The sequence below is a fragment of the Artemia sp. Qi Xiang Cuo genome, chromosome 17, assembly GCF_049724085.1.
Source record: "Artemia sp. Qi Xiang Cuo chromosome 17, ASM4972408v1, whole genome shotgun sequence".
NCBI lineage: Eukaryota > Metazoa > Arthropoda > Branchiopoda > Anostraca > Artemiidae > Artemia > Artemia sp. Qi Xiang Cuo.
In genome coordinates, this window is record NC_142810.1 from 49,202,817 (window position 1) to 49,227,128 (window position 24,312).

Sequence of the window (24,312 nt, forward strand, 5' to 3'; positions counted from 1 at the left end):
TTCTATATGATTGCGCACCCCCTCTCCAGCACAAAATTTCTCTAAGGGAAGATGTTATTGTGATGTTTAACTGTTTGCTTCCAATTTTAGGCTTAAACCTGTCGGATATTAAGGATGTGTTTAGATTGAAAGCAGTTAGTGTTCAAAGGCCTGTAGTTGGGAAGTTTACAAGTACGTTTTTCAACGATTTGATCTTAAAATCTAGCCGTAGTCTTAAGAGCGCCAATTTGCCTGGAGCCCCGAGTATATAAATATAGTAATGAAATATAGATTCGTGCAAGGTTGAAGCCGTTTCTGAAGAAAGCAAGAAAAATGATAAAGATGCTAAGTTGCAAGGGATTACATTGGCGATAGAAAATAAATATTTTTAATATGATTCTGAAATTGTAATCAGAAAGCTGTTAAGAATGTGGAGCTCCGTAGTGAGACACCTAACGTGTCATGAAATCCATAATCTTGCTAAACAAACAGGTACTTTTCGGTTAGCCAGTACACATTCGAGAATTTGGATCTACAGGTACGGGGTTGAAACATCTGAGATATTTGGGAAATAGATAGGATATATATATATATATATATATATATATATATATATATATATATATATATATATATATATATTTATGTATATATATATATATATATATATATATATATATATATATATATATATATATATATATATATATATATATATATATATATATATATATATATATATATATATATATATATATATATATATATATATATATATATATATATATATATATATATATATATATATATATAATTTGGTCTGTATATTTTCATATTGGGGGGGGGGGGTTAAGTATAGTGGGGCTGCATGCAAAATGTAACCTAACCTAACAAAAATATTAACTAAATATTTGTTAAATATAGCTACAATGTGGTTTTTCACCGAGCCGAAGCTAATTTTCTCCGTATACAGGCAGCAATAAATCGGTTATTGTCTGATTTTATGGATCCAAATTCTCGAGTGTGTACTGGCTAACAGATGAGTACCGAAAAATATACCTCTCATAAAGTTTTGCTGATTTATGTGCAATATACTTTATTCCATGTAAAGATGAATTTGATAGAAAGTCCACCACTACTGCAACTGTTTCTTTTATCATAAAACTGAAGAAGCGAATAAGTAGCTTTCTATTTTTCGATTTGACTCTTTTCTTCTTATCCCATTTGCGTAACGAAACATCATAAAAGTATAGTTCAGTAAAAACTTTTCTTTTCCGTAAATCATGCCAAGAAGCTGAGACGCTCATTTTCCTTTGAATACTAAGACGTGTTTCTAATGCTGAACTTTCCCAAGAAAAAAAAATTCTAGATCAGTTATTTATATCAAGTTATTTAACACTTTATAATGTGGGAAAAAGCTATAACAACCATCTGTTGGGGAAACTTCTTGATTGAAACAAAAAAAGAGGACTAGGACTATGGGCAAATATTGTTCTGATTCAATTAAAGATATTAAGTCAAGGATTAAGACTAGATAATGATTAAAAGACATTATGAGAATATAAATAATCTGCTTATCTGCAATCTACACTCTAATCTGCACTTATCTGGTATAGCGCTGATCACTCAAGTTGTTCATCCATTCACGCGCTGTAGAACCCGTTTTTTTTCGTTAGTTCCTTTCAGTTTAGCGTGAGACAAGACAAAGAAAAGTGATAGAATAGACGAAAAATAATAATTTGGGGCTATATATTTGCAGATTAGGGGGAAGGGGATAAATTGTTTATATAGTGTGAGGTTAGAAAACAATTATTACTTCATAATATGCAGAATAATTGTACCTAACATATTATGCATACACACCCGCTATACTTTACGCCATCCCCCTAATGTGCAAATATATAGCCCAAACTTGTTTATAAAGTGTTATATTTGTATCATGCTTAAGTGTATTTCATTAGGACCTAACTTCAGTTATTGAGTGGTCAACTAAAACAGACAAGTACCCATTGGTTTTCTGTCCATCTCAGAAATTGACTTTTGAGCAAGAAACTTAGAACATGTTCATCTTTAGCGGCAAAGGGTTCGATATTTCCAGTAGCTTGTCTACATTTTATTCGTTTCCGATATATTTGATTGTAAAAAATGTGTTTAAGTGGATATGCTTCGTTTATTAATATATCTCTCACAATTTCATTTATTTTACAAATGATATAGTTAAATTTAATTGCAGCATTATGATTTTAAAAGCTAGGTTTAGCTTGATTCTATAAGTAAGGATCTATAACGCCTTGTTATAAGCTTTTATCCGTCATAATGCCAAGAATACAAAATGATAAGTTGAAATCGCTGATGAATCAATATAGATCAAGGCTAGTTGCTTTTCAGATTTAGTGATTACATTAGTAAGCTATAGAAAAAGATTTAATTTGTAGGCTGAACTAAAACAAAAAAAAAATACTTAAAAGCCAGCTCCACTTTATCTATATTTTCCAAGGCTCTTCTAAAATGAACGCTCTGAAATGTAATGGATTACAGTTAGATAGTCTCCCATCAAAAAGTCTGGGTTTTGAGGGAGTTCAAAGAATCTTTGAGATTTAGTAGTGGTTACAGGGCCGTATCCAGTATTTTTTAGGGGGAGGGGGAAAAATGATTTCTTTTTTTTTTTTGGGGGGGGGGGTGTTTTACAAAAAAAACTCTAAAGAACACATGAAAAATTTGTATATATTCATTTTTGTTACGTTTATACGATGTCTTACAAATATTTCGGGGGGAGGGTTGAACCCCTTAAACCCCCTGGATACGACCTTGATTGGATGTATTTTATATAAAAAAAAACAAAAAGTATGTGAATAACATACATAACATATACACATAAAAACACATACACAAAATGTATGATGAACTGAGGTTTTATTTTATCCTGATCTTAGAAGGTGAAGTAGTCTATCTAGCCCCCTCCTCAGAAGCTATGGTTTTAGTTATGCCATCTCAGTTTAGTACTTGAGCCATACCCCTCATCTGTTTCCTCCAAAATTACTCCTAGACTGTATAAATTTGGCGTCAAATTTTGCCATTCAACCTGAGCGCAAATGTCACCTAACATTTTGAAAATGGGAATGTCTGTACTTTGACATTTGGCTTTGTTGTGATTTTGGCTTGTCCTGGGTCTAAAATATTATAAAAGTTAATTTCTGTGTGGGTTAATTTTTTAATAGTGGAGCCAACTGTTGATGGAAAGCTTTGGTTTGAGAAAGTAGTTGGTTGTAATATCCTTTCATTTCATTCCTAAAACAGAAAACTCGGGGGTTGCCCATGATGTAATTTCTGGATTCCTATAAATTTATTTTACTTTTCGTGTATTTGGAAATATTCAACAAGATATCATGTTGGAGACGAGAGGGTAGATCTATGAACATGAAAATTTAAGGCTATTAGTCTTGACCAAAATGATTTTGGGCAAATTCTTCTTTATTTTAGTTGTCGGAATGTTTTCAAATTAATTTTGAATATTTTAATTCGTGCAATAAACAAATTCAGAACAAAAAAAGTGTCGACACTCTTTGTCTGAGGTTAACCCTCCTTTTTCCTAGAACAAAATTATTGGAAACCTGAAGAAATTTGAGGTAATGGACAAAGCCGTTACTTGTTGGGGGCAACCGGGTCAGCTGCCCCGGGTACTACAGCAAGGGGGCGGTGCAGAAGGGGGATTACCCGCTTCGATTCGGCTCTTTTGCTTGTATTTGAGTTGTGGGTGGAGGGAGGGATGTAATTATTTTTTTCCCAGGCGCCACCGACGCTAGTAACGACTCTGGTACTAGAAAACTATTATAATCCAAGATTTACTGGAATTTGATTGAAGAAGAAGTATGTCTTGTAATAAATGGGCCTAAGAAAATGAAAATGATTTACAATATATTATATGATAATAACAATTTTTTTATTATATAATTAGTATATATTAATGATTTTAATAGTCATTTATTAATCTATTATCATAATTAAAAAAATTAACATCATGTTAATTATGATCGATTTATAAGTAGAAAGAGTATATAAGATTGAAAAGGGACAAGGAATCCTACGCCTGAGATATGGATATGTATGTATATTTTCAAGTAATTGGGTTACCAGGACCATTTGCCTATTACAATGAACTCTACATGGGTTTGCAGATGGGTTTTCTATTATGACATTCATTTTTTGTGTGTCAGTCGATTAGAGAAAGCTTGGTGGTTAGCCCAATATAATAACTTGATTGGTCGGTTTTTTAAAAAACTTGCCAAGCTATAATGTACTCAATTAAAAAAAAAAACCGATATAATGTCCGTACACTGCATCCCAATTTTCATTATGTTTTAAGACATTATTTATAGTACGCCATATATTTTTAACTTTTGAAAACAATGGATTTGTCAATTTTATGAGTGAGTACACTTTTCATTCTTTTATTTCCCCAAAAAAAAATTAAAGAAAAACGTTTTACTAGTAAATTCAAATTTCAGAGAGACTTAGCCCCCCTCCCCTCCAACAAAAAAGAATCTTAAGACTAAGACGAATCTACTCAAAAAAAACTGCAGATCACGTTTTTTTATATTATTTAAATAAAATATCTCCTCACTAGGTATTTTTACATGTTTCAATAGTTTTTAAAATCAGTTTTTTATCATCCAGAGTATAGGTTTTTCCTAACAGGATGTATTTTTCTGCTGTGAATGAAAAGCTTGCGTGTTACAAAGAGTGTGCGAGTTTTTTTTTTGGGGGGGGGTTAAATTTCACCGGCTCTTGCTATAAACGGGGTTTGTCTAATTCCGATGTCACGGCGGATGACTTTGGGAAAAAATTAGCGTGGGAGGGGACCTAGTTGCCCACCATTTTTTTTTGGGTTACTTAAAAAGGACATTAGAACTTTTAATTTCCGTTCGAATGAGCCTCCAGATAGGGACTTTTAACTTCTGTAGTAGGGTTCTCTGATGATGTGATTTTCATTAAAGTCCTATGAGTTTTAGAAGGTGTGTCCCCCTTTTTTGAAAACAATGCAAATTTTTCTCAGGCGTGTAACTTTTGACCAGTATGGCTAAACTTGATGAACCTGATATATTTGAAATCATAAAGATTCGCTCTTTACGCTAAAGTTGTGAGACAAGGTCAAACTTTAGCGTAAAGAGCGAGGCGTTGAGGAGGGGACAGTTCCTTTCATATAGGGAATAATTTCTGTTCGTTTTAATGACGCTCCTTACTTTCAGTTTTAAAAAACTTGTTTTTTTTAATTTAATTTCTGGTCGTTTTTTAGTTAATGCAGCTTTTATTTTCATAAAAATTTTACTTTTCTTTTGCTAAATGAATGTCTTTACGAATTAACTTAAATAACTAACTTATATATTCGTGTATTTTTCTTCTGGAAAAAATATACAAAGTTGCAGATTTTTGCAGATATGAGCTTAAAACCTATGTAATAGAGTTTTTTGATACGCTGAATCTGACGGTGTGATTTTCATTAAAATTCATTCACTTGTAGGGGGTGTTTCCCCCCTCTTATAAAAAAAAATCGGGTAAATTTTTCTCAGGGTCGTAGCCTTTGATGAGTAATACTAAACTTAATAAAATTTATATATATTTAGAATCAGCCTTATAAAAACATTCTTTTGATACATTTACTGACATCAAAATTTCGTTTTTAAAAGTTTCGATTACTATTGAGCCGTATCGCTTGTTTTTTTATTGTTTTTTTTTATTACGTATATGTTATTACTTATATGAAGGGGTTCTCCCCTTAGTCAATACCACGCTCTTTACGTTAAAAGTTAAAAAAATTAACATCAAAATTCCGTTTTTAAAAGTTTGGATTACTATTGAGCCGTGTCGCTTGTTTTTTTTTATTGTTTTTTTTTCTATTACGTATATGTCATTACGTATATGAGGGGGGAGGGTTCCCCCCATATTCAATACCACACTCATTACGTTAAAATTCAAAAAAAAAATTTTCATTCACAACTCCCCCTGAATGACAAAGGCCGTTTTTAATTAGAATAGATACCTCTTTTGAAAGCACTAAAAAAAATTGTAGCGTAAAGAGTGAGGTATTGACTTGGGAGAGACCCCCTTCACATAAATTATAATTTCTGTTCGTTTTTATTTAGCAGTATGAAATTAATAATAGGAGCACCCTAATGAGCAATAAACAAGAGGAGGAGGAGGGCAAAACTTGACCTCTTAAGCATTTATCCAACAAAATGGAAAAAGGGGAGTTGTTTTTTTTCATGCTAAATTTTTCCTTTTTTTAAAGGAAGAGGATACGTGCAAAAAACCTCCATTTGAAAATAAACCAAGACGGAGCGAAGCTGCATTAATGCAAGCCGCAAGACCATCAATTATCAAATATGCCGATATAATTACACACGATCTGGACCAGCCAACAACCACCCAACTTATAGTACCAGGGCCATCTCACATCAGTGTTAGCTCCACGCAAGCTGGAAGGAAGTTGTAAAGATAAGGGACTGCTTCTCATAATGCCTCAGCTCAGCATACTCAAGATCTTGAGCTTGACCCCCTTCATGTTTTGCCAAGGAGTTCAGATGTAGAAGCCCAGTCAGAATTTGTAAGTATATGCATAATTTTTTCTTTCCCTATTTTCAAAAATAAGGTAAATTTTCTCAGGCGCATAGCTTTTTATGAGTAAAACTTAAATTTGTTTCTAAACTATTCTATAATAATTTTATTTCATTTTCTTTCATTAACAAAATTAGAAGTATATAATGGAATGGTTATAACACTGAAATAGCTTATCATACATTTCTAAAGAACCCTACCTTGTAACTTCTCCTCTAGCCTAGGAGTCTTTCTAATGCAATAATCCAATTTTCCTTTAAACAAACGAACTGTATGAAAACATATAATTCGCTATTTCACAGATGACATCCATTCTTAAACTGGGGTATGTTTTGCAGTAAGCTTTTGCGCACATCCGCCCCTTATCAAAATCTACCATCGTTACATTTGAATTTTAATCCGGTCGATAGCTATAATTTGAATTTTAAGTGGGATTCTTGTGACAGGATGTGTATTACCGATAAGATATATTAACACATAGGAAGAAGGTTTTTAATAATCTCCAATTATGTCTTCACAGTGTTGTCAAGAAACATTATTTGGGGCGAACTCATTTCATTGAAACATTTGGGGATATTTTAAAAGGTGTTTTCGAGAAAGAATTTGAGGCTGTTCTGTTTGAACAGTGTTAGGAAGTCCGATATCCCAAATCGAAAGGGCATCGATCCTCCTACCTCGAAGGAAGCCCCCGGCTCCCAAGGGTCCTCACAGAGGGGGGGAGGGCTCTAAAAAGGACCATCCAGCATTTTAATTGCACTTTAATTGTTGATATGGATGGAAAAAAAGTTCTTCTCTCTCTTACAATGATTTATTTAGTCTAGGTCAACTATGTCGACAACTTCAAACAAATCCGTTGCCAAAAGACATAGTAAAATCCGGATTGTTGAGAGTTATACCACCAACCGCCGACGTATGGGATTCGTGTCCATTAACTGAAGCTGAGGAGCAAGTGTTCATACAGCATTGCGCGTCAGTTGAACGATGGTCAAATTTCATTGAGAGTTATATTGAAGAGGGTCAAGCACTAGAATTGGACCCGTATTTTGCATTTTTATTCTTAAAATTTTTGGAATAAAATCACTAGTTTTTTTTATCATTCTCTTGTTCTAACTTACCCTTCTAAGAATAAGACTACATTTTCCTGACTAAAACAATATATTTTTTTTTAACATGTTCAGTTGTCATAATGAGACATGTGGCAATGTAACTTTTTTTTTCTTCTTCTTTTAATTGTTCAGGTGGTGGGACAATGACTATGAGAAATTGACATAGTTTATTAACTTTATAAAAATAATGATTATTTTACATAAAAAATAAAACTTTTTTTTCTATAGATTAGTGATATAGCACCACCACCGACACCATTGAGTGATGAACCAGGTTTATTTACAGGACCAATTTTGTCTCCACCAGCGGAGTACAGTGATGAAGCTACACTAGTTGTAGAGAATATGGAGTGGCATAGGGGGTTCCTTAATGATGTTTTTGGGGAAACGGCTAGCCTAGATGCCTTAAGCTGTGATATTGATATGTTTGAGGACCTGGATTGTGCAGATGATCTTATGCGTGAGAATTTGGCTAATGCCACTACTGCATCTAAACTAGGCACTCATAACGAAAGACTATCAAAGGAGAATAAAGGCTAGCCCAAGAAATTGTCCCCAAACACATTGGAATATGTACTAGGGGACCTCATGCCAAACCCCCTCAATTTGACTGAACAGAGTGGAAGTTGTGGTGTTATTGACAATTCCCTGTCACCCGCCACCATTCAACTAAATGTTATAGATAGTAGTAGTAATACAACAGCAACAGTATCCACCCTTCCGGATTTTTTCTCTCCAACTCTGCCTTGCATCACACATTGGTCTACAGCGCCAAATTCGGTGACCCCTTTAACTCTCTAGTGTCGGTGTATATAATAAAAGATCCCCTGGCCCTTACACATTCATATACTGATAATATTCGAGCCATTCTTTAACAACAAATGGGGGTGTGGGGAGTGGGGGTCAGTTTAAAATCAGGAATATCAATAAAAATATTTTTTTAAATGAAAGAACTGGTAATGTGTTTTTTAAATGCTTGAAAAAATATATGTAGGCTTTACACCCACAATTAATGCAGTCTGGGGAGGTTTTTCTCAAGTATACTCATAGCATTACCTGTCACAGGGAAAATTACAATACGGTGGGTCATGGATCGGTGTTTTTATTTATTGAAAGTTTAAATGTTAACATATGTAGGTTTAAACAGAATTTTATTGTAAGAGGTGGGCATAAGGAGACGTGTATAGAATTAAAATACCTTTCAGATTTAGAAGGGTGTCAGGGGATACAGTGAATGTGTTTCAATACTAGGCTGCAGGGTTTCAGCTATGCGTTTTAAATCGCAAAATACAGACCACTTCAAAAAGATGCCACTAAGAAGAAGATGTACAAAATGGCAGTTAATGGTAGGGAGGGTTCAATGTTCCCAAAAGTAAATTTTAATTGTTTAAATGGTCAATTTCCCGTGACACTAAAAGGAATAAATATTTTTGAGCGGGCTAATGGACATTTAAATATTGGTTTCACGGTGCTACAGTATGAACCAGAGTTTGAAGAGGGTCAGCGTTCCGATAAGAAGGGTGTATTATTTCCAGTGCGGGCTCCTTCAATTGAATCAGTAGAACATTGGGTGTGGCTTCTATACACCCCACCCACAGACTCCGATTCAATTGGTCATTTCAATCCGATTACGGATATTAGTAGGGTTTTGGGGGAGGGTAAAAAGGAGAATATAGGTTATTACTGTCCAACATGTCTCTCAAGATTTCGCTCTGATTTAAAGTTAAAGCATCACATGAAACACTGTAAACGTCATGGATACCAGGCTGTGGAGACGGCAAGTGGAGATAGAGCAATATTACGTTTTAAAAATTTTCAAAACACGCTCCTACAGAGCAATAAGATCTTTTTGGACTGCGAAGCTAAGCTGACAGACGTGTGTGATCCATCAAATTCAAATTGTGTTAAAATACATGAAGCCATAGGGGTCTCTTACGCTCGCGCGAAACGAGATTCTAATTATACCAGGCAACTGCTAGATGAAGGTGAGATATTAAGTGAAGCTTAAGACTTAAAGTGCTAAGTCGTGGTCAGACTAATCAAAACAGTAAACGATGTACTTCTATACATTCGTTATACAGATTATCCTATGCTCCTATCACCACATGATAGATTAACCATTAAAAATCGTAAAAATTGGTGGTTTTTCAAGGGGAAATTTGATGAGGGTGTTGGGAATGGGGGGAGGAGGAAGGTGATCGACCATGATCATTTGTGGCAGGAAATTACATCGGGAGGGAGTAACTTTAGAGGTGTAGCACATCAGTCATGCAATGCAAACGTTAGACAACAATATTTCGTACCTGTTTTTATACACAATTCCAATTACGACTTAAAGTTTGTTCTACCGGCGTTGGCCCGCATTGCCAAGTATGGAGTTGTAGATAACGCATGGATATATGTTTTTTTTTCATATAATATCATACTCAAATTATCAGAGAAGCTACTGCTGCTAGAATTCATGGTGAAAAGAGTTGACTATGGTAATACGTGCCTGAATAAAATCCGTTTTTTAGACCCTTTCAGCTTCTTCCCTAAATCTTTAAGTCAATTGATTCATGTACAGAAAAGTGAAAATTTTGATAGCTTTCCGCTCCTCAAACAGCGCGTCCCCGATGATGAAATGTATGATTTATTAACGTGTAAGGGTATATATCCATATGATTATTACAATTCTGGCTCGAGGCTAGATGAGGTTTCACTACTGCCCATTGAAGCTTTTTACAATTCTTATACTGAGAGTGAGTGCACCACTAGCGACTACGAATTTGCTAAGAGCGTTTGGGCAAAGGGCGGATGTAGAAATGGGTGGGGTTATTGTAAACTATACTTGGCCAGTGATGTACTCACTCTTCTGGACATTGTGTGCAAAAATACGGATAAAATCTATGGGGAATTTGGGTTGTATTTTGGTTTTTATTTTTCCACTCCCCTTTTGGTTTTGTACTTTATAATTAAAATCAGAAAATAAGAAATTGGTCTGATCGCCGTTGTGTATCAGCATCTGTTTTTTGAGAGATAAATGTGGGGTGGGTATGTTTTTCACGGGGATCGTATCATGAAAACTGATCCGAGTGGACAGCACACCGATGAAAAGTCGGACGCAGTTTTTTTGGATATGAATTCTCTTTAGCCATCGGCAATGTCTCACTACTGTTTGCCGTGTGGCAATTATAAATGGCTTAACAATCCCTGTGGTTCGAATTTCCGTGACATTGCCAGTGTTGAGGAGAATGGGGCACAGGGATGGTTTTTTGAAATTGACGTTGAAATATCCATGGAAATCCATGACTCGGTATAAGACTTTTTTTCCGTGCATAAATAGACCGGTGGGTAGGGACTCTCTGAGCCCCTACAATTTATCTTTAATAGAGGATGGGAGTATGCACTGGGTACCTACAAAACAAAAACTAATTGCCGACCTCAACCCGAAACAGAATATCGTTGTTCATCCCGTGCTATTGTAATGGATGGTGTCCAATGGTTTCAAAGTCACAAAGATTCATAGAGCCCTCCAATTTGATTAAAAGCCTTACATAAAAACGTTTTTTGACACCTTTGTCAGTAAGCGCTCACAAGCAAAAACGAAGGTTGAAAAAGAAGTCTATAAACTCATTTTGAACTCAGCTTTCGATAAAATGTGCTAGAACGTACGGCACAAAAATCGATGGGACATTGTAACCAACCCCAAAGATTTTGATCGAATCATTGCGGATCCAAACTTCACATCGTTCACAATCATAGACTCTAATATGGTGCTACTATATCTCAAGAAAACAAACATTGTATTAAATAAAAATATTGCAGGCGGAAGTGCAATAACTAAAATATCCAAGAAACTCATGTTGTCATTTTAGTATAATGTATGCAAAGTACAGCGGCTGACTGAGGGACAAGTTCAAGTGTATTACGGGGACATTGATTCACTCCTGTTAAAAGTCAAAACTGAAAATCTATTGAATGATTTGGAAAATGGCGAGTACATTAGCTCACGAATGGACTACACTCACTGGGACAAATCCGGCTACCCGGAGCTAGTGAAACGCCAGGCCCCAAATCAATTGTTAATGCTAAAATCTGAAACAGGTAGCGATCTGATATCCAGTGGTGTGTTTCCTGGACCGAAGGTGTACTGTTTGGAAACGCACGGTAAGGATATCAAACAAGTTTGCAAGGGGGTACCTACACACTTTGTAAAAAATAATTTCGACATGAGTGTGTATAGAAACTGTGTGGAACGTAGTTTAGTGCCAAGGGCGAAAGTCATTGCGATTCGCTCTTTACAATTTAAAAACTACAAAGTTAGAGTTGATAAAAACGCCATGTCTGCCGTATCATACAAATTATTTTTAGTTGTGTTGGGTTTTAAGTTAATACCAAACTGGATTAATTAATTTAACTCCCTTGTTTATTTCATATATTAAATAAAACAACTCTGTCTATAAAAATTATCTTAAATTCACTAAAAAAAAAGTATAAATTAGGTGAGAGGTTTTTTTGGACAATTAGGTGTTTTTTTTAATTCTTTTTTTTTCTCTATCACAATCAATTTTCAATGTCTGTGTGTTTGCAAGGCAGATCAATTTCCACTACTTAATGCCAGCCCCGGCCCAGGCCTGACGCAGCGGGCCCCCGCTTCCCGAAGCCAGGCGCTTCCCGGCCCCAGCCACCACAGCGGCCGCCCCCGGGGGGAGGGGGGAGGGGGGACCCCAAAATTAAAAATAACGTAGATAAAAGTGTATGATATTATTTCACAAGTGTGCACATTAGTCCAATAAATGTTGTATTTTTTTTATAAATAAATTTAAAAAAAAAGTGTATTTATTTAAGTGTTCATTTTTTTTTTCTAGTGGTTATGTAAATGTTGGATTTTTCTTTATTATAAATAAATTAAAAAAAAAAGTGTATTTTTTTTTATTCATGTTTAATGTGCCTTTTTCAATGTAGTATTTTTTAAAGTATTGTCACCTTTTTTATGTATATAATAAAAGAAAATATTATTCTTCTTCTTCTTCTTCTTCTAATTATTATTCTTGAACGGAGTAGTAGTAATAGGGACATTATTTATTCACTAGACAGCCATAGTCTACAGTTAGTTGTCCAGGTCAACTGTGTAAGGGAACATGTATCAATTTAAAACACAATTCAGATCGTTTCTGTGTGGACCGTCAATGTCGGGCAAAACAACACTCTTAACTAAAATAATTAAAAATTGCAATAAAATGTTTGTGGAAAAGCCGAAAAAAATCTACTATTGCTATAGTATTTGGTAAGAGTCATATGATAAAATAAAAGCACGTTCTGCAATGACGGGATTGGTGCAGGTTCAATTCATAGAGGTACCTGATATTTTCAGAATTTTTGAACAAAACTCTTGGGTGATCATTTACGATCTGGCTGAATCTATTGAAGAATGGTCCCAGGAAAAGCTACAACTATTCGCTGTTCGCTCTAATCATGAACAGATTTCCATTACTCTGGTTCTACACAATCTCTTTCATCAGAGCAAATGTATGCGAACACTTGCATTGAACGGCAACTACTATATCATATACAGAGTTGTTCGTGATTATATCTCACTAATAACTCTCAATAAAAAAATCTATCCAGGAGACCCCAAATTTCTGCTCTCAGCATACAATCAGGCAACTAATAAACCCTAAGGCTACATCCTATTGGATCTTAATCAAAATACACCCGAGGATCTGCGTGTAGTCACAGATATTTTTGACAATGAAATTACAGTATATCTCCCCGTGAACACTAAAAAGACCTATTAGTTCCTATCATGACACTGAAGAAAGTACATGAAAATAGACATCTGTTTTCAGTTCTAAGCACTTCAAAACCTCCGCTCAGGAAAGCAATACTCAAACACGGTATTGACAACGATTTCATTAATCTAATATCCGAACTTTGTGTAAATTTGATCGAGGGTAATCTTCAAGTGCCAGAAGTAGTTAAGCAACAGGCAAAGCAACATCGTTCCATTGTACGTACATTGGCCTCTAAAAAGAAAGGAAAGAATTTTAAAAGGAAACGACTTCTTCAGGCGGGTGGTAGCTTTTTCAAACTTTTAATGCCAATAATTGCAGGACTTGTAAACAGTTTTCTCTAAAGAGAGAGAGAATGGCAAAGCCCTATAAATTGACTCCAATAGAGCTCGCTCTCTCCCCCGTCGAACACTTCGAGGACAATCTTTGTAAATTCCTAGACAATGAGAATATTGAGGATGATAAAAAACTGATTTTACGTCACACTGCACTTAGCCGAGTGGACAAACACAAGTCCTATCGGTCGAAGCCCACTGCTGCTGCTACTGCTGCTGCTGATCCCCAAAAAGAATCATCTCCTCTGGATTCTGCTTCTGGAACACAATTAAAGACGGAGTATTTGTATTAAATTTTATTTAAATTTGTAAATCTAAGCCCCAACAAATTTGGTGAAAAACTAACACGAATCCTAGCCAATCTCTTGGAAAGTGGTCAAGATCACATTCAAGTTGAGAGCAACGGGACAGGGGTAATAATTCAGGACAAGAGCTATAATCTACTTGATTTAACCTATGACATGGTTACAAATCGTAAATGACTATTATCATTTGACACTCATCTATACAACTTTCTAAATACATTAAACTTCCCCAAAAGTCTTATTGGCAAGACAAATTCTAAAAAGAATCAATGAACATGCATCATCATCGACCTCAACAACAACAACCTTGACATAATTAAAAAATTACGTTGAAGAAGATTCTATATCAATTTTATAACATACTAGCCTCAGCGGATAACGGGATAAGAGTAAAGATGTAACGAGTCAACGTCATCATCACCACCACCACCACCACCAACAGGTCGTGTATACAAGGGTAGTGGACATTAAACAACGTGTTTACGTTCAAAATGGTTGAAGTTCTGACAGGTGTTTATGAAAATATTGGTGAGGCGGGGAGTTTAATTTCCCCCGCCACTCTTTCCAAAGTCTCTGGTGTTCACACTAAAAGTGTACAAGACTATCTACAAAATGAATTAAGTTACACTCTTCATAGAAATCATAGACTTCGTGCCAATCAATATCGAAAAACTAAAGCGTTTTACTCATTGAACATAATGCAAGTAGATCTTCTGACTCTAGATGAGCTTCAAAAACGTCACAATACACCGAACAATTACATTCTACTTGTAATCAGTGTTTATAGTCGCTATGCATATGCAATTCCATTGCGATCGAAGAGAGGTGTTGAAGTTGCTCAGGCCATTGAAAGTATTCTCGAGCAGGATTCATATTAAAAAATTCAAACGGATCGCGGTAGTGAATTTATTAATTCCCATGTAGCAAAAGTACTATAGAAATATAGTGCACTTTTCTATCATAGTCATAGTCCTATAAAGGCCGCATTGGCTGAACACTTGATAAGAACTATTTGAACTTTAATTTCAAGATATTGTACATTGAAAAATAAACCGGCTTTTATTAAAGATCTTGATAAAATCATGTTGATTTCTAATCAACGACCTCATCGATCATTGTCCAACTCTACGCCAACGAAAGTTCATCATTCTTATCATGATACAATTGACACCTTTCTTAAACAGTATTCCAATGAATCGTCGGCTGTCAAGAAGATGAAAAATAAATTCAATGTTGGTGATAGTGTTCGAATTAATAGAACAACGAATGTTTTTAAAAGGGTAATTACTTGTGGTCCACTAAACTTTTTAAAGTGGCAAAAATCCTAGACACAAAACCCATATCTTATCATCTACGAGACACCAAAGATAAGAGATTCTCGGCAGCTTTTATGACTATGAACTACAAAAAGTTAAAAATGCTAGTGAAATCTATCAAATTGAAAAGATATTAAAGACACGTACTCGCAGGGGTAAGAAACAGTTACTTGTTCGGTGGCTAGGATACAACTCTGATTTTGATTTTTCGATCGGTGTTGAAGATATTGACAATGCCCAATGATTTCTATGTAACTTTCATGTCCAACGTTTCCGATCCTCTCTACAATGACTTGACTACGACAAGTGATTTTTGGACAAAACTCTCCCCTACCATGAAATTTTACGGTGCATATGAAGTGGCTCTTGTTGACTGTATTCTAAAAAATACCTTTGTCATCCTGAGAAAGGATCGTGTCTATGATACAAAATTGATACCATTCGATTGGACTATGAGAGGGGTGAACTATGTCGACTATGAATGGGTCGAAGCACTTAAATCTAGTGACTATCCACATGCCAAATCGAAATATATTGAATATGATAATATGAGGGATTTGCGTCGTGCAATCAATAGAAAAATCTCATATCGTAGGAATGGTAAATGCTATTTTAATTATTCATTGGAACATGATAGGATTTACATTACCTCACCTCTTGACACTGAAATAATTATTCTCAATGATAATCTGAGAGACGTTCTTGGCTTTAAACAGAATATGATCAATGGGAAAAATGCTGACACCGTTTACGGGATGAATCAAGTTATTTTTGCTGATTATCCACCTGGTTTTGCCTCGGACTCTTGCATATTTCTCTATGCATCTTTGTGGAAACATCGAGAGTCGGTAATTCAAATGTCCCCCTCCTACGTGTTCTTGAACGAAAAACAACTCATGAACTTGTTCATCACTATAATATAAAGCATCTTTAGTATGTTCCTGTAAACACTTCGTATTTGGAACTCTGTCAGATATCACTAAGAAGTGAATTGGGGGATCCTAAAGCAATAACAAAAGGCTTAGCAGCGATTACATGTCATTTTCGACCCATTGTCAACGACAGTACAATCACCTAAAATGAACAATAGAAGAATTCCATTTGTCTGTCCCGATATTGATTGCTATGTTGGTGCTTTGAGTCCACGTCAAACAGGCCATGGATTGGACTACTACAAGGGACGTACTAAAATATCTGGCTATGGTCTTAGTAGCTGGTTTGCTAGGCTATTTCGTTCGCACTACCCCTTGCCAGAAAATATCTTGTACCTGCTGCATCAAATTTTGCTGCCTCCACACTACAGGACTGGGGGTCGGGCAAGAATTTCAAGGAAAGTGTTAAGGAAAATATTAGATCTTCAGCAAGAGCCGTTGGTGAACAACTAAAATCTTGACAAAATGGGGAGGGATTGAAAAGGATGCGTTCGCGTCATTCACTCATCAGTCTCCACCCAGGCAGGAAGCGAAGGACATCAACAAAGACTTTGAGGAATAAAACGAGAAAGCCCAATAAGCAGAAGAAGAAAAAGAAAAGGATTGTTAGATCAAAGAAGGATTTCTTCTTCTCTTAAGATGACTTATCTCCCTCACAAGGAATCATATCCATCAATCAGCTCCTCATTGAATCTATTTAATGCTGAAAATGTTGATGTCAGTGTCAAGTAAGGCTACTATGAGCAATTTCACCCCCAACTACCCCTCTAGGAAAATATACACTTTCAAATATTTTCCAATGAAGATTATTTCATTCATTTACCGTCAACATTTATTGATTTAAATGTCGTTGTGAAGAAAAAGTGAGATAATACAACTCCAAATGCCGGCGATGGTCTCTCCTATGAAAACTGTATTCTACAAAACCTATTCAAACAAATTAATGTATTTATTAATGGAACATTGTTGAGCACTAGCAATAATTTATCAAACTATGCAAGCTACATACAATTTATGATGATGACACCAAATGCTTACAAGGAGTTGAGAGGACAATCATTAGGCTATGAATATCGATCAGGTGTTGATACTGACGGTGAGTTGACTACTGCAGTGACCCAGGAGTATCATCTATTTGGAAAATTAAGTCATTAGATATTGAATATATCCCAATGGCTACCCCCCAATGTCAAGATTGACATAAAGTTACAGATGGCCCCAGCAAATATCATTTTAAGAAAAACACTTCCTGCAGCAACCGATGCAAATGTCATTATAACATAGGCAATTCTCCACGTCCGAAAACAACAGGTTAGGAGCTCTGTTGCATTGGCAGTGGAAAAGCTAAGAGCCCATGGCAACAACATTAAACTTCTTGTTCCCCATACGATCACTAATCAACGTCACATAGCCACCGCCTCTTGTATCTATAGTGATTAATAATACATCAATGGAGAAAACTCATCAAAATTGGCTTTTGGGTTCGTGAAGAATGGGAGTGCCGTTGGATCCTGGACTGACTCCCCCCCACGATTTTCATTTTTTCGGTCTATCTAGCCTTGTGTGCAAAGTGAATGGTATTCCACTGTACACTCTATCATTTGACAAAAAATCCTGTAGAACTCTGTACGAGTTGACTATGCAATCTCTAGATCATGACTCTCAACTATTTGAAAATGGAATAACCGATTCAATGTTTTCAAAAAATCATGGGGTTATTGTTTTGGATTTGTCAGGCACACAGGATATGACCATAGTACGAACAGGGAATGTACGTTTAGAGTGTACATTTGCCAATGCTCTGACCGAGAGTATCACGCTAATATCACTGAGTCAATTTGAAACCTATTGGGAAATCACCCCCAACGGCAGTGTTCTACTAGACCTAGCACCATGAACACAAACCAAATAATCAACGTATTTAGTATGGATCCATACATGTCCCGGTACAAGTCCTAGTCCATACCTTCGGACTTCATTGAAAAAATTCCAAATGTTAACAACATCCTAATCATTGTTAATAGCAGTCCATCGACTTTGAAGACCGGTCATTGGCTATGCATCTTTCAAACAGCGAAAAATATTGAATTTTTTTACCCTGTTGGTCTATCGTATAAATTCTACGCACCATACATCAGCAACTTTATTGAAAGCAGGGGGAAAACCATTATTCAAAATCCACGAAGATTAAAGGATTTAGCAACTAATACATGTGGCTTTCATGGACTACTTTTTTTCATGTTCAGATGTCGTGGCTACACCTACAAGTAGTTTCTCGACATCTACGTTGACTTACCTCGATTGAACGACTTTCTAGTGGAAAATATACTTACAAGTGTATTTAATATTTATTTTAGTGCCATAAGAATAAAATATTCTACAGATTTATGTTAATTCGTTTATTAATAAAAAAAAAATTATATACATGATAAAAACGACTTTTCTACTCTTTATATTTCATCCACTAATAGGTATTTGTCAACAACAACTAGTGTAGGTAGATTATCTGAATTCACAGTGTACTGATCCTGATGTAGTGCAATGTCAGGGTCATATTTTCTACAGTAGACTGTGACTTCACTCTTTTCATATCTCGTTGTATAGTCAATGATACTATTCTCATTCATTCTATAGAATTCATCTGTTTCAATTTGCTTATTTGAAGCAATTTCACAAAAAGTGTCCTCAAGTGTCGATTCACATTCCGTCACAGCCAAATAAAAATCAGTGGGCTTATAATCATAACACCCAATGTCTTCACAACGATGACGTAGAAATCATATTCTTTTGTTGTTCCAGCAGTTGAATCGTTGACCCAGTTCCTCCTCCCAGAACAATCTAAAACCACGACGATACCAATCTTGCAGCAATAAACTAAAATCACGGTTAGGATTCTTTCCAATCATACCGGGATATGTACTCTCCCTCTGATTACATTTATCATAGTGGCAATTGGAGCATAGATGGCCTATAGGATGAGCGTCACATATCTCCTCAAGACAGTAATTACAACTTGTAATTTGTACAGCATATCCTCTATGCAATTTACACGGGTTGCATAATCTACACTTTTCATCATACTCCTCAATCATTGTACAATTCTCACATGATGATGACCAGCTGCCCAGTGAGTACATACATAACGGACATGTATGGAACATTTTGTCATGTATTGACACTCTCACTACCACAATGAAACTGAGCTAGCAACAACAAAAATTGTCTGAGAGAGAGAGAGAGAGGAGTAAATCATCCTTGAGCACCATCTTTCTCATGAAAAAGTCCTAAATTTCAAAACTAATGTTTAAAAGCATATCCACAATATCATTTTGCCGCGTCGTGATCAATATATCAATAAATTGTGTAAATGCATTTGGATCACGACGTAGAAAGCTTTATACAATAGTCTAATGTTGGAGAATCAGTTTTCATTATATCAACAAGCATTCCTTGAGAAAATATCTTCCTTTGAATAGACAACTCTAGAAAATCAACATCTAGAATCAAACATTTTTCCATAAGAACTAGATTCCTCATGATTCGCTCTTTCTCGAATCTATCCATTTTTTCTAGAGTCCTAACTCTCTCACAACCAACTTCAGACTAATCAGAATTTCTTTTTGTACTCTAGAAAATATACGCTAGTCTACTATAGAAAGAAAGAAAAATATCATTGATTTAGAAACATTTTTATTGAATATAATTACAATAATAATAATAATAATATTCACTGATGCATTTTGTTCTCATCAATATATTTCGATAGGACATCTTATGCTGATCGAAGTTTATTTATATAGAGAAAATTCACTTTTCCAGCAAAACATAGTTGCTCCTCCTTCTTACACGTACTTAATGATATCCGGAATCCTGCATACATAATGTCCCATTCAAGGCATATTCTACAGCCAGCAGTTATTTCCACAGCTACACTGGGTGCTCGTATATTATTGCTACTGCTGCTGTTGGTTCCATCATTAATCTCCAAAAATGTAAATGCACCACTCATTTTTTCTCCACTAATATCCTCTCAAATAAACTATTCTCTCTCTCTGAATTCAATTCTCTTACTAATATGAAGTACAATGAAAATTACTCCTTATATCCGAATCCAACTACTAATCAAGTTGATGTGACCGCCGCTCTCTCTGTTTGACCTCCAAAAAATGGGTGTTACCTCAGAAAACCCGTCTGGTAGGGCAAGTACCGTTCATTATAATAGGTGACTGACCCTGGTAACCCAATTTACCGGTTAAACTAGACACATATCCATGCCTCATGCTTAGGTTTCCTTGTCCCTTTTCAATCTTATATATCTTACTACTTTTATACCACAACAAATTGTTATTAAAATTTCAATAAGACAGTCTATTCATATTTGTTAAGTCTGAATAATGTAATCGGCAATGTGATTGTATCGCAGACAGGTATGCAGCTATCGTAGTTCAAGTTTTCAATAAAAGGAGAAAAGTTTTTTTAGCGCAAAGCTGCAAAACACAGCTAAAAAAGAAAATTAAGGCTCCAATGATTAAAATAGAGGAATCCAAAAGCCTACAAGAGAAAATAATAAGAGCAGAACAAACCCTTAGGGCTCTAGAAGTAACAGAAGAAGCCATTTCATCGCAAGCCGATGCAGCTTCAAGGCTAGTTTGGGTATGTAATTTCTTTCTTTTTTCCTCTATACCTTTGATATTATTTGTAAACTGTTTTAAATCTGTCGTATTTTCTGACCCATCTTATGAATACAAGGTGACTAGACCTAGCAGGTATAGTGCAGAAAAACTTTAAGATCTTTAATCTAAAATAAGATCTTGAATAAATTCAAGATGTTTTTTTCTGTCTGTATGTATTATGATGTCTTTACCATGCTTAACCCAACTAATAGGGAGAGACCGAGCTTTATTGAAAACATAAACAGTTTCTTAAGAACTTTAATCTAATTCATACATTTAGCAAATTCTTTGTGTATAAATGCGGACAAACTATTCTATATAATCTAGAATCATATTAAACTGCAATATGGTGATGACAAGTAGTAGTAATGCATCTATCCACGCGAAACTAGATCTAAAAATAGACTATGATGATAGGAATTTGACCTACTTTAGAGAAAAATCCGTTAAAATTCAATTGACAGATTACAGATACTCATACAAAAGAACTAGATCTAAATATAGTCTGTGGCGCCGGGCAAACATCAAATTGTTCTTCAGGAATTTGTTACAGGATTCTTGCAGGGATATGTCACATAGTTATTGCGTGCACAAGGATATCACAAAGAATAATTATTTAAAGAGAGAAAGGCTTGAAATATTAATTACTTATCAACATTATCAACTAAGGGATAAATCTGAGGGAATAGTGAGTCCATTAAGAGATACATATTTTTTTTATTTTGGAAGGATGTTTTGAGAATAATTATTTAGATTTCCGAATATATTTAACGTGGGAATTTTAAATGTATAAGTATGGTCGGTATAATACACCAGTACCAAATGAGGAGTGTGGGCAATATAAAATATTGTGTAGTATCGGTAAAATACAAAAATTCGATATTATTAAAGCTGTATACATTTTAGACAATGATACGGTAGCCATTAGTCGTCCATGCCCCAACCTCCGAGCCCCCTCCCCCAACTTTTGGCCCCTTCCCCGTTAAAAAAAAGGAAATTTTAAGTTAAATTTTTTTTTACTTTTTTGAACTTTTATTTTAATTTTTTTTTTAACAGAAATTTTTTCAACTTTTTTTACATGTCTTAGAATGACATGACATATACTTAAAAAAAAATCACATTTAAAATTTTCGAGCTACAAAATAATTATGATATAGATATACTTTTCGTGACTTTTACTATTAGAAAAATAGTGTTTGTAGTAGCACTTTTTTGGACGGAATTTTTTTTGGACTTGGGAAATAATCCAACTTCTTTTTTATTTGTATGATTTTTATTTATGCAGCTACATCAATCCTACTGTATGCTTGCTCATAGATACTACGCGACTGTCCCAGGGGTACTCTATGGCTGGTTATAAGAATAACATGAAATTTGCTTCAAACAAAAAAGTCACATTTAATATTTTCGAAATACAAAATGAGAATGATATAGATATGTTAGTCGTGACTTTTACTATTAGAAAAATAGTGTTTGAAGTAGCACTTTTCCTTTCCTTTTTTCGACATGGAATTTTTTGGACTTGGAAAATTATTCAGCTTTTTTTTCTTATTATTTTTCTTTCATTTATGCGGCTGTATCAATGATACTTTCTGATTGCTCATAAACACTACGCGGATGTCCCAGTGGTACTCTATGGCAGGTTATCGACACTACTTAGTTTAATGTATGTAATAAATCCGTAATTTCCACACATTGGAAGGATAAAGACCTGCATCATGTTGAAAAACTATTCAAAGAAAATATGTAAACACAATAAAACCATCGTTGCGTTGAATGCTGACAAAGACCGATATTTGAACTACGAAACAAACATTAATGGTGATCTTATTGGAAATGTATGCGTGCGTTGTCATGACAGCGAGGAGCTAAATTTCTTTGGACTACCGAAACCATTCCACATTACTCAGCAGATATTCGAGGGTGAGAGCTCCAGAGATGATAATGCTAAAAGAAAATGCTAACATAAAACTAATAGTTAATGAAGATGTGCATCTTCTGGCTAATGATTCAGATAACACGCTACCTTTTGATAGATCCTATCGCCATCGTTCTGGTATTAATATTCGATAGAAAGCAAAGTGGAAAAGAAAGGCCAACTGCTGTACTATTGTCATAAATCATATATTGTCTACGTGCCAGAACTGTTACCTGTGTAATCAAAATGTGAGAATAGACAGTGAAATCACTAGCAAAATAAAAAGGCTATTAGCAGACAATATCACTGATGCATATAAAGATAAATTGATGGAAAATAAAGTGCAAGTAAACATTATTCCTACTATTGATCATATACTCAATGAACCTAATAATACCAAAGATGAAGCGCATATTGAACCTGTTGGTGACACCCTAGTAAAAATTGTGTATGACTCAAAATGGAATAATGATTATTCTAAAGGTTATGAACTAAGAAAAGAGAGTTGCTACAGTATCAAGAGAGAACATGACGGATTATTTTATGGAACAGATTCAAAATGTCCAAATTGGTTCAATGATATTAATAATGTATAATAATGTGTGTAAGATATTTTTATATTAATATTCTATTAAAAATATTTTATGCATTACTTTGTTATGTGATCATTAGTTTTAGGGTAAGCTAGCACGTCAAACCTTTAGAACCTCTATTAAAAAGTCGGAGATGTTAGAAAGGGGATTTTCAGAGACATAGATACTACTAGCAGATTCATAATTCTTTTAATTGATGACTGAGTGTCAAAAATTAGTACAAAGAAGTACTTTTGCATAGAACAAATTCAACTACACAGGTATTTTGTTTTTACCATAAAAAAATTTTACAAAATTTTACCTAATCAAAAAACTATTCAGCCGTCTCAGAAGCTATGCTTTTGCAGTTTGCACGTAAATAAAATCTTCAGTTATTAATTAATACAGATGCTACTTAGCATCAAAGGGATTTTACAACATTTCACAGAATCAAGAAACTATTCAAATGTTTCAGAATTTGTGCTTTTGCAGTTTGCATGTAACTAAAATCTTTCAAAATGAATTAATACATTTATTTTTAGCATAAAAAGGATTTTACAACATTTCACAGAATCAAGAAACTATTCAAATGTTTCAGAATCTATGCTTTTAAATAAAATCTACCATTATAAATTAATACAGATAATTTTTTCAGTATCTTAAAGATTTTACAACATTTCACAGAATCAAGAAACTATCAAATGTTTCAGAATCTATGCTTTTAAATAAAATCTACCATTATCAATTAATACAGATAATTTTTTCAGTATCTTAAAGATTTTACAACATT

At 34.7% G+C, this 24,312-nt stretch overlaps 1 protein-coding gene across 7 annotated transcripts in view; it reads right to left on the minus strand.

The window, feature by feature from the left end:
• The window catches only part of LOC148942297 (pickpocket protein 28-like), a 171,897-nt gene that overhangs the window by 103,125 nt on the left and 44,460 nt on the right, over window positions 1–24,312 (minus strand). For 2 of the 7 annotated variants that reach the window (XM_089103144.1, XM_089103142.1), the window contains exon 2: window positions 1,039–1,323. The exons of 4 other annotated variants lie outside the window; for them this stretch is intronic. In XM_089103144.1, the coding sequence (XP_088959270.1) occupies window positions 1,039–1,286 (248 nt within the window). In that variant the 5' untranslated portion in view covers window positions 1,287–1,323. Of the gene's footprint in view, window positions 1–1,038; window positions 1,324–23,844; window positions 23,909–24,312 lie in introns of those variants that run through there. One more of the 7 variants, XM_089103149.1, reaches the window with a different exon arrangement.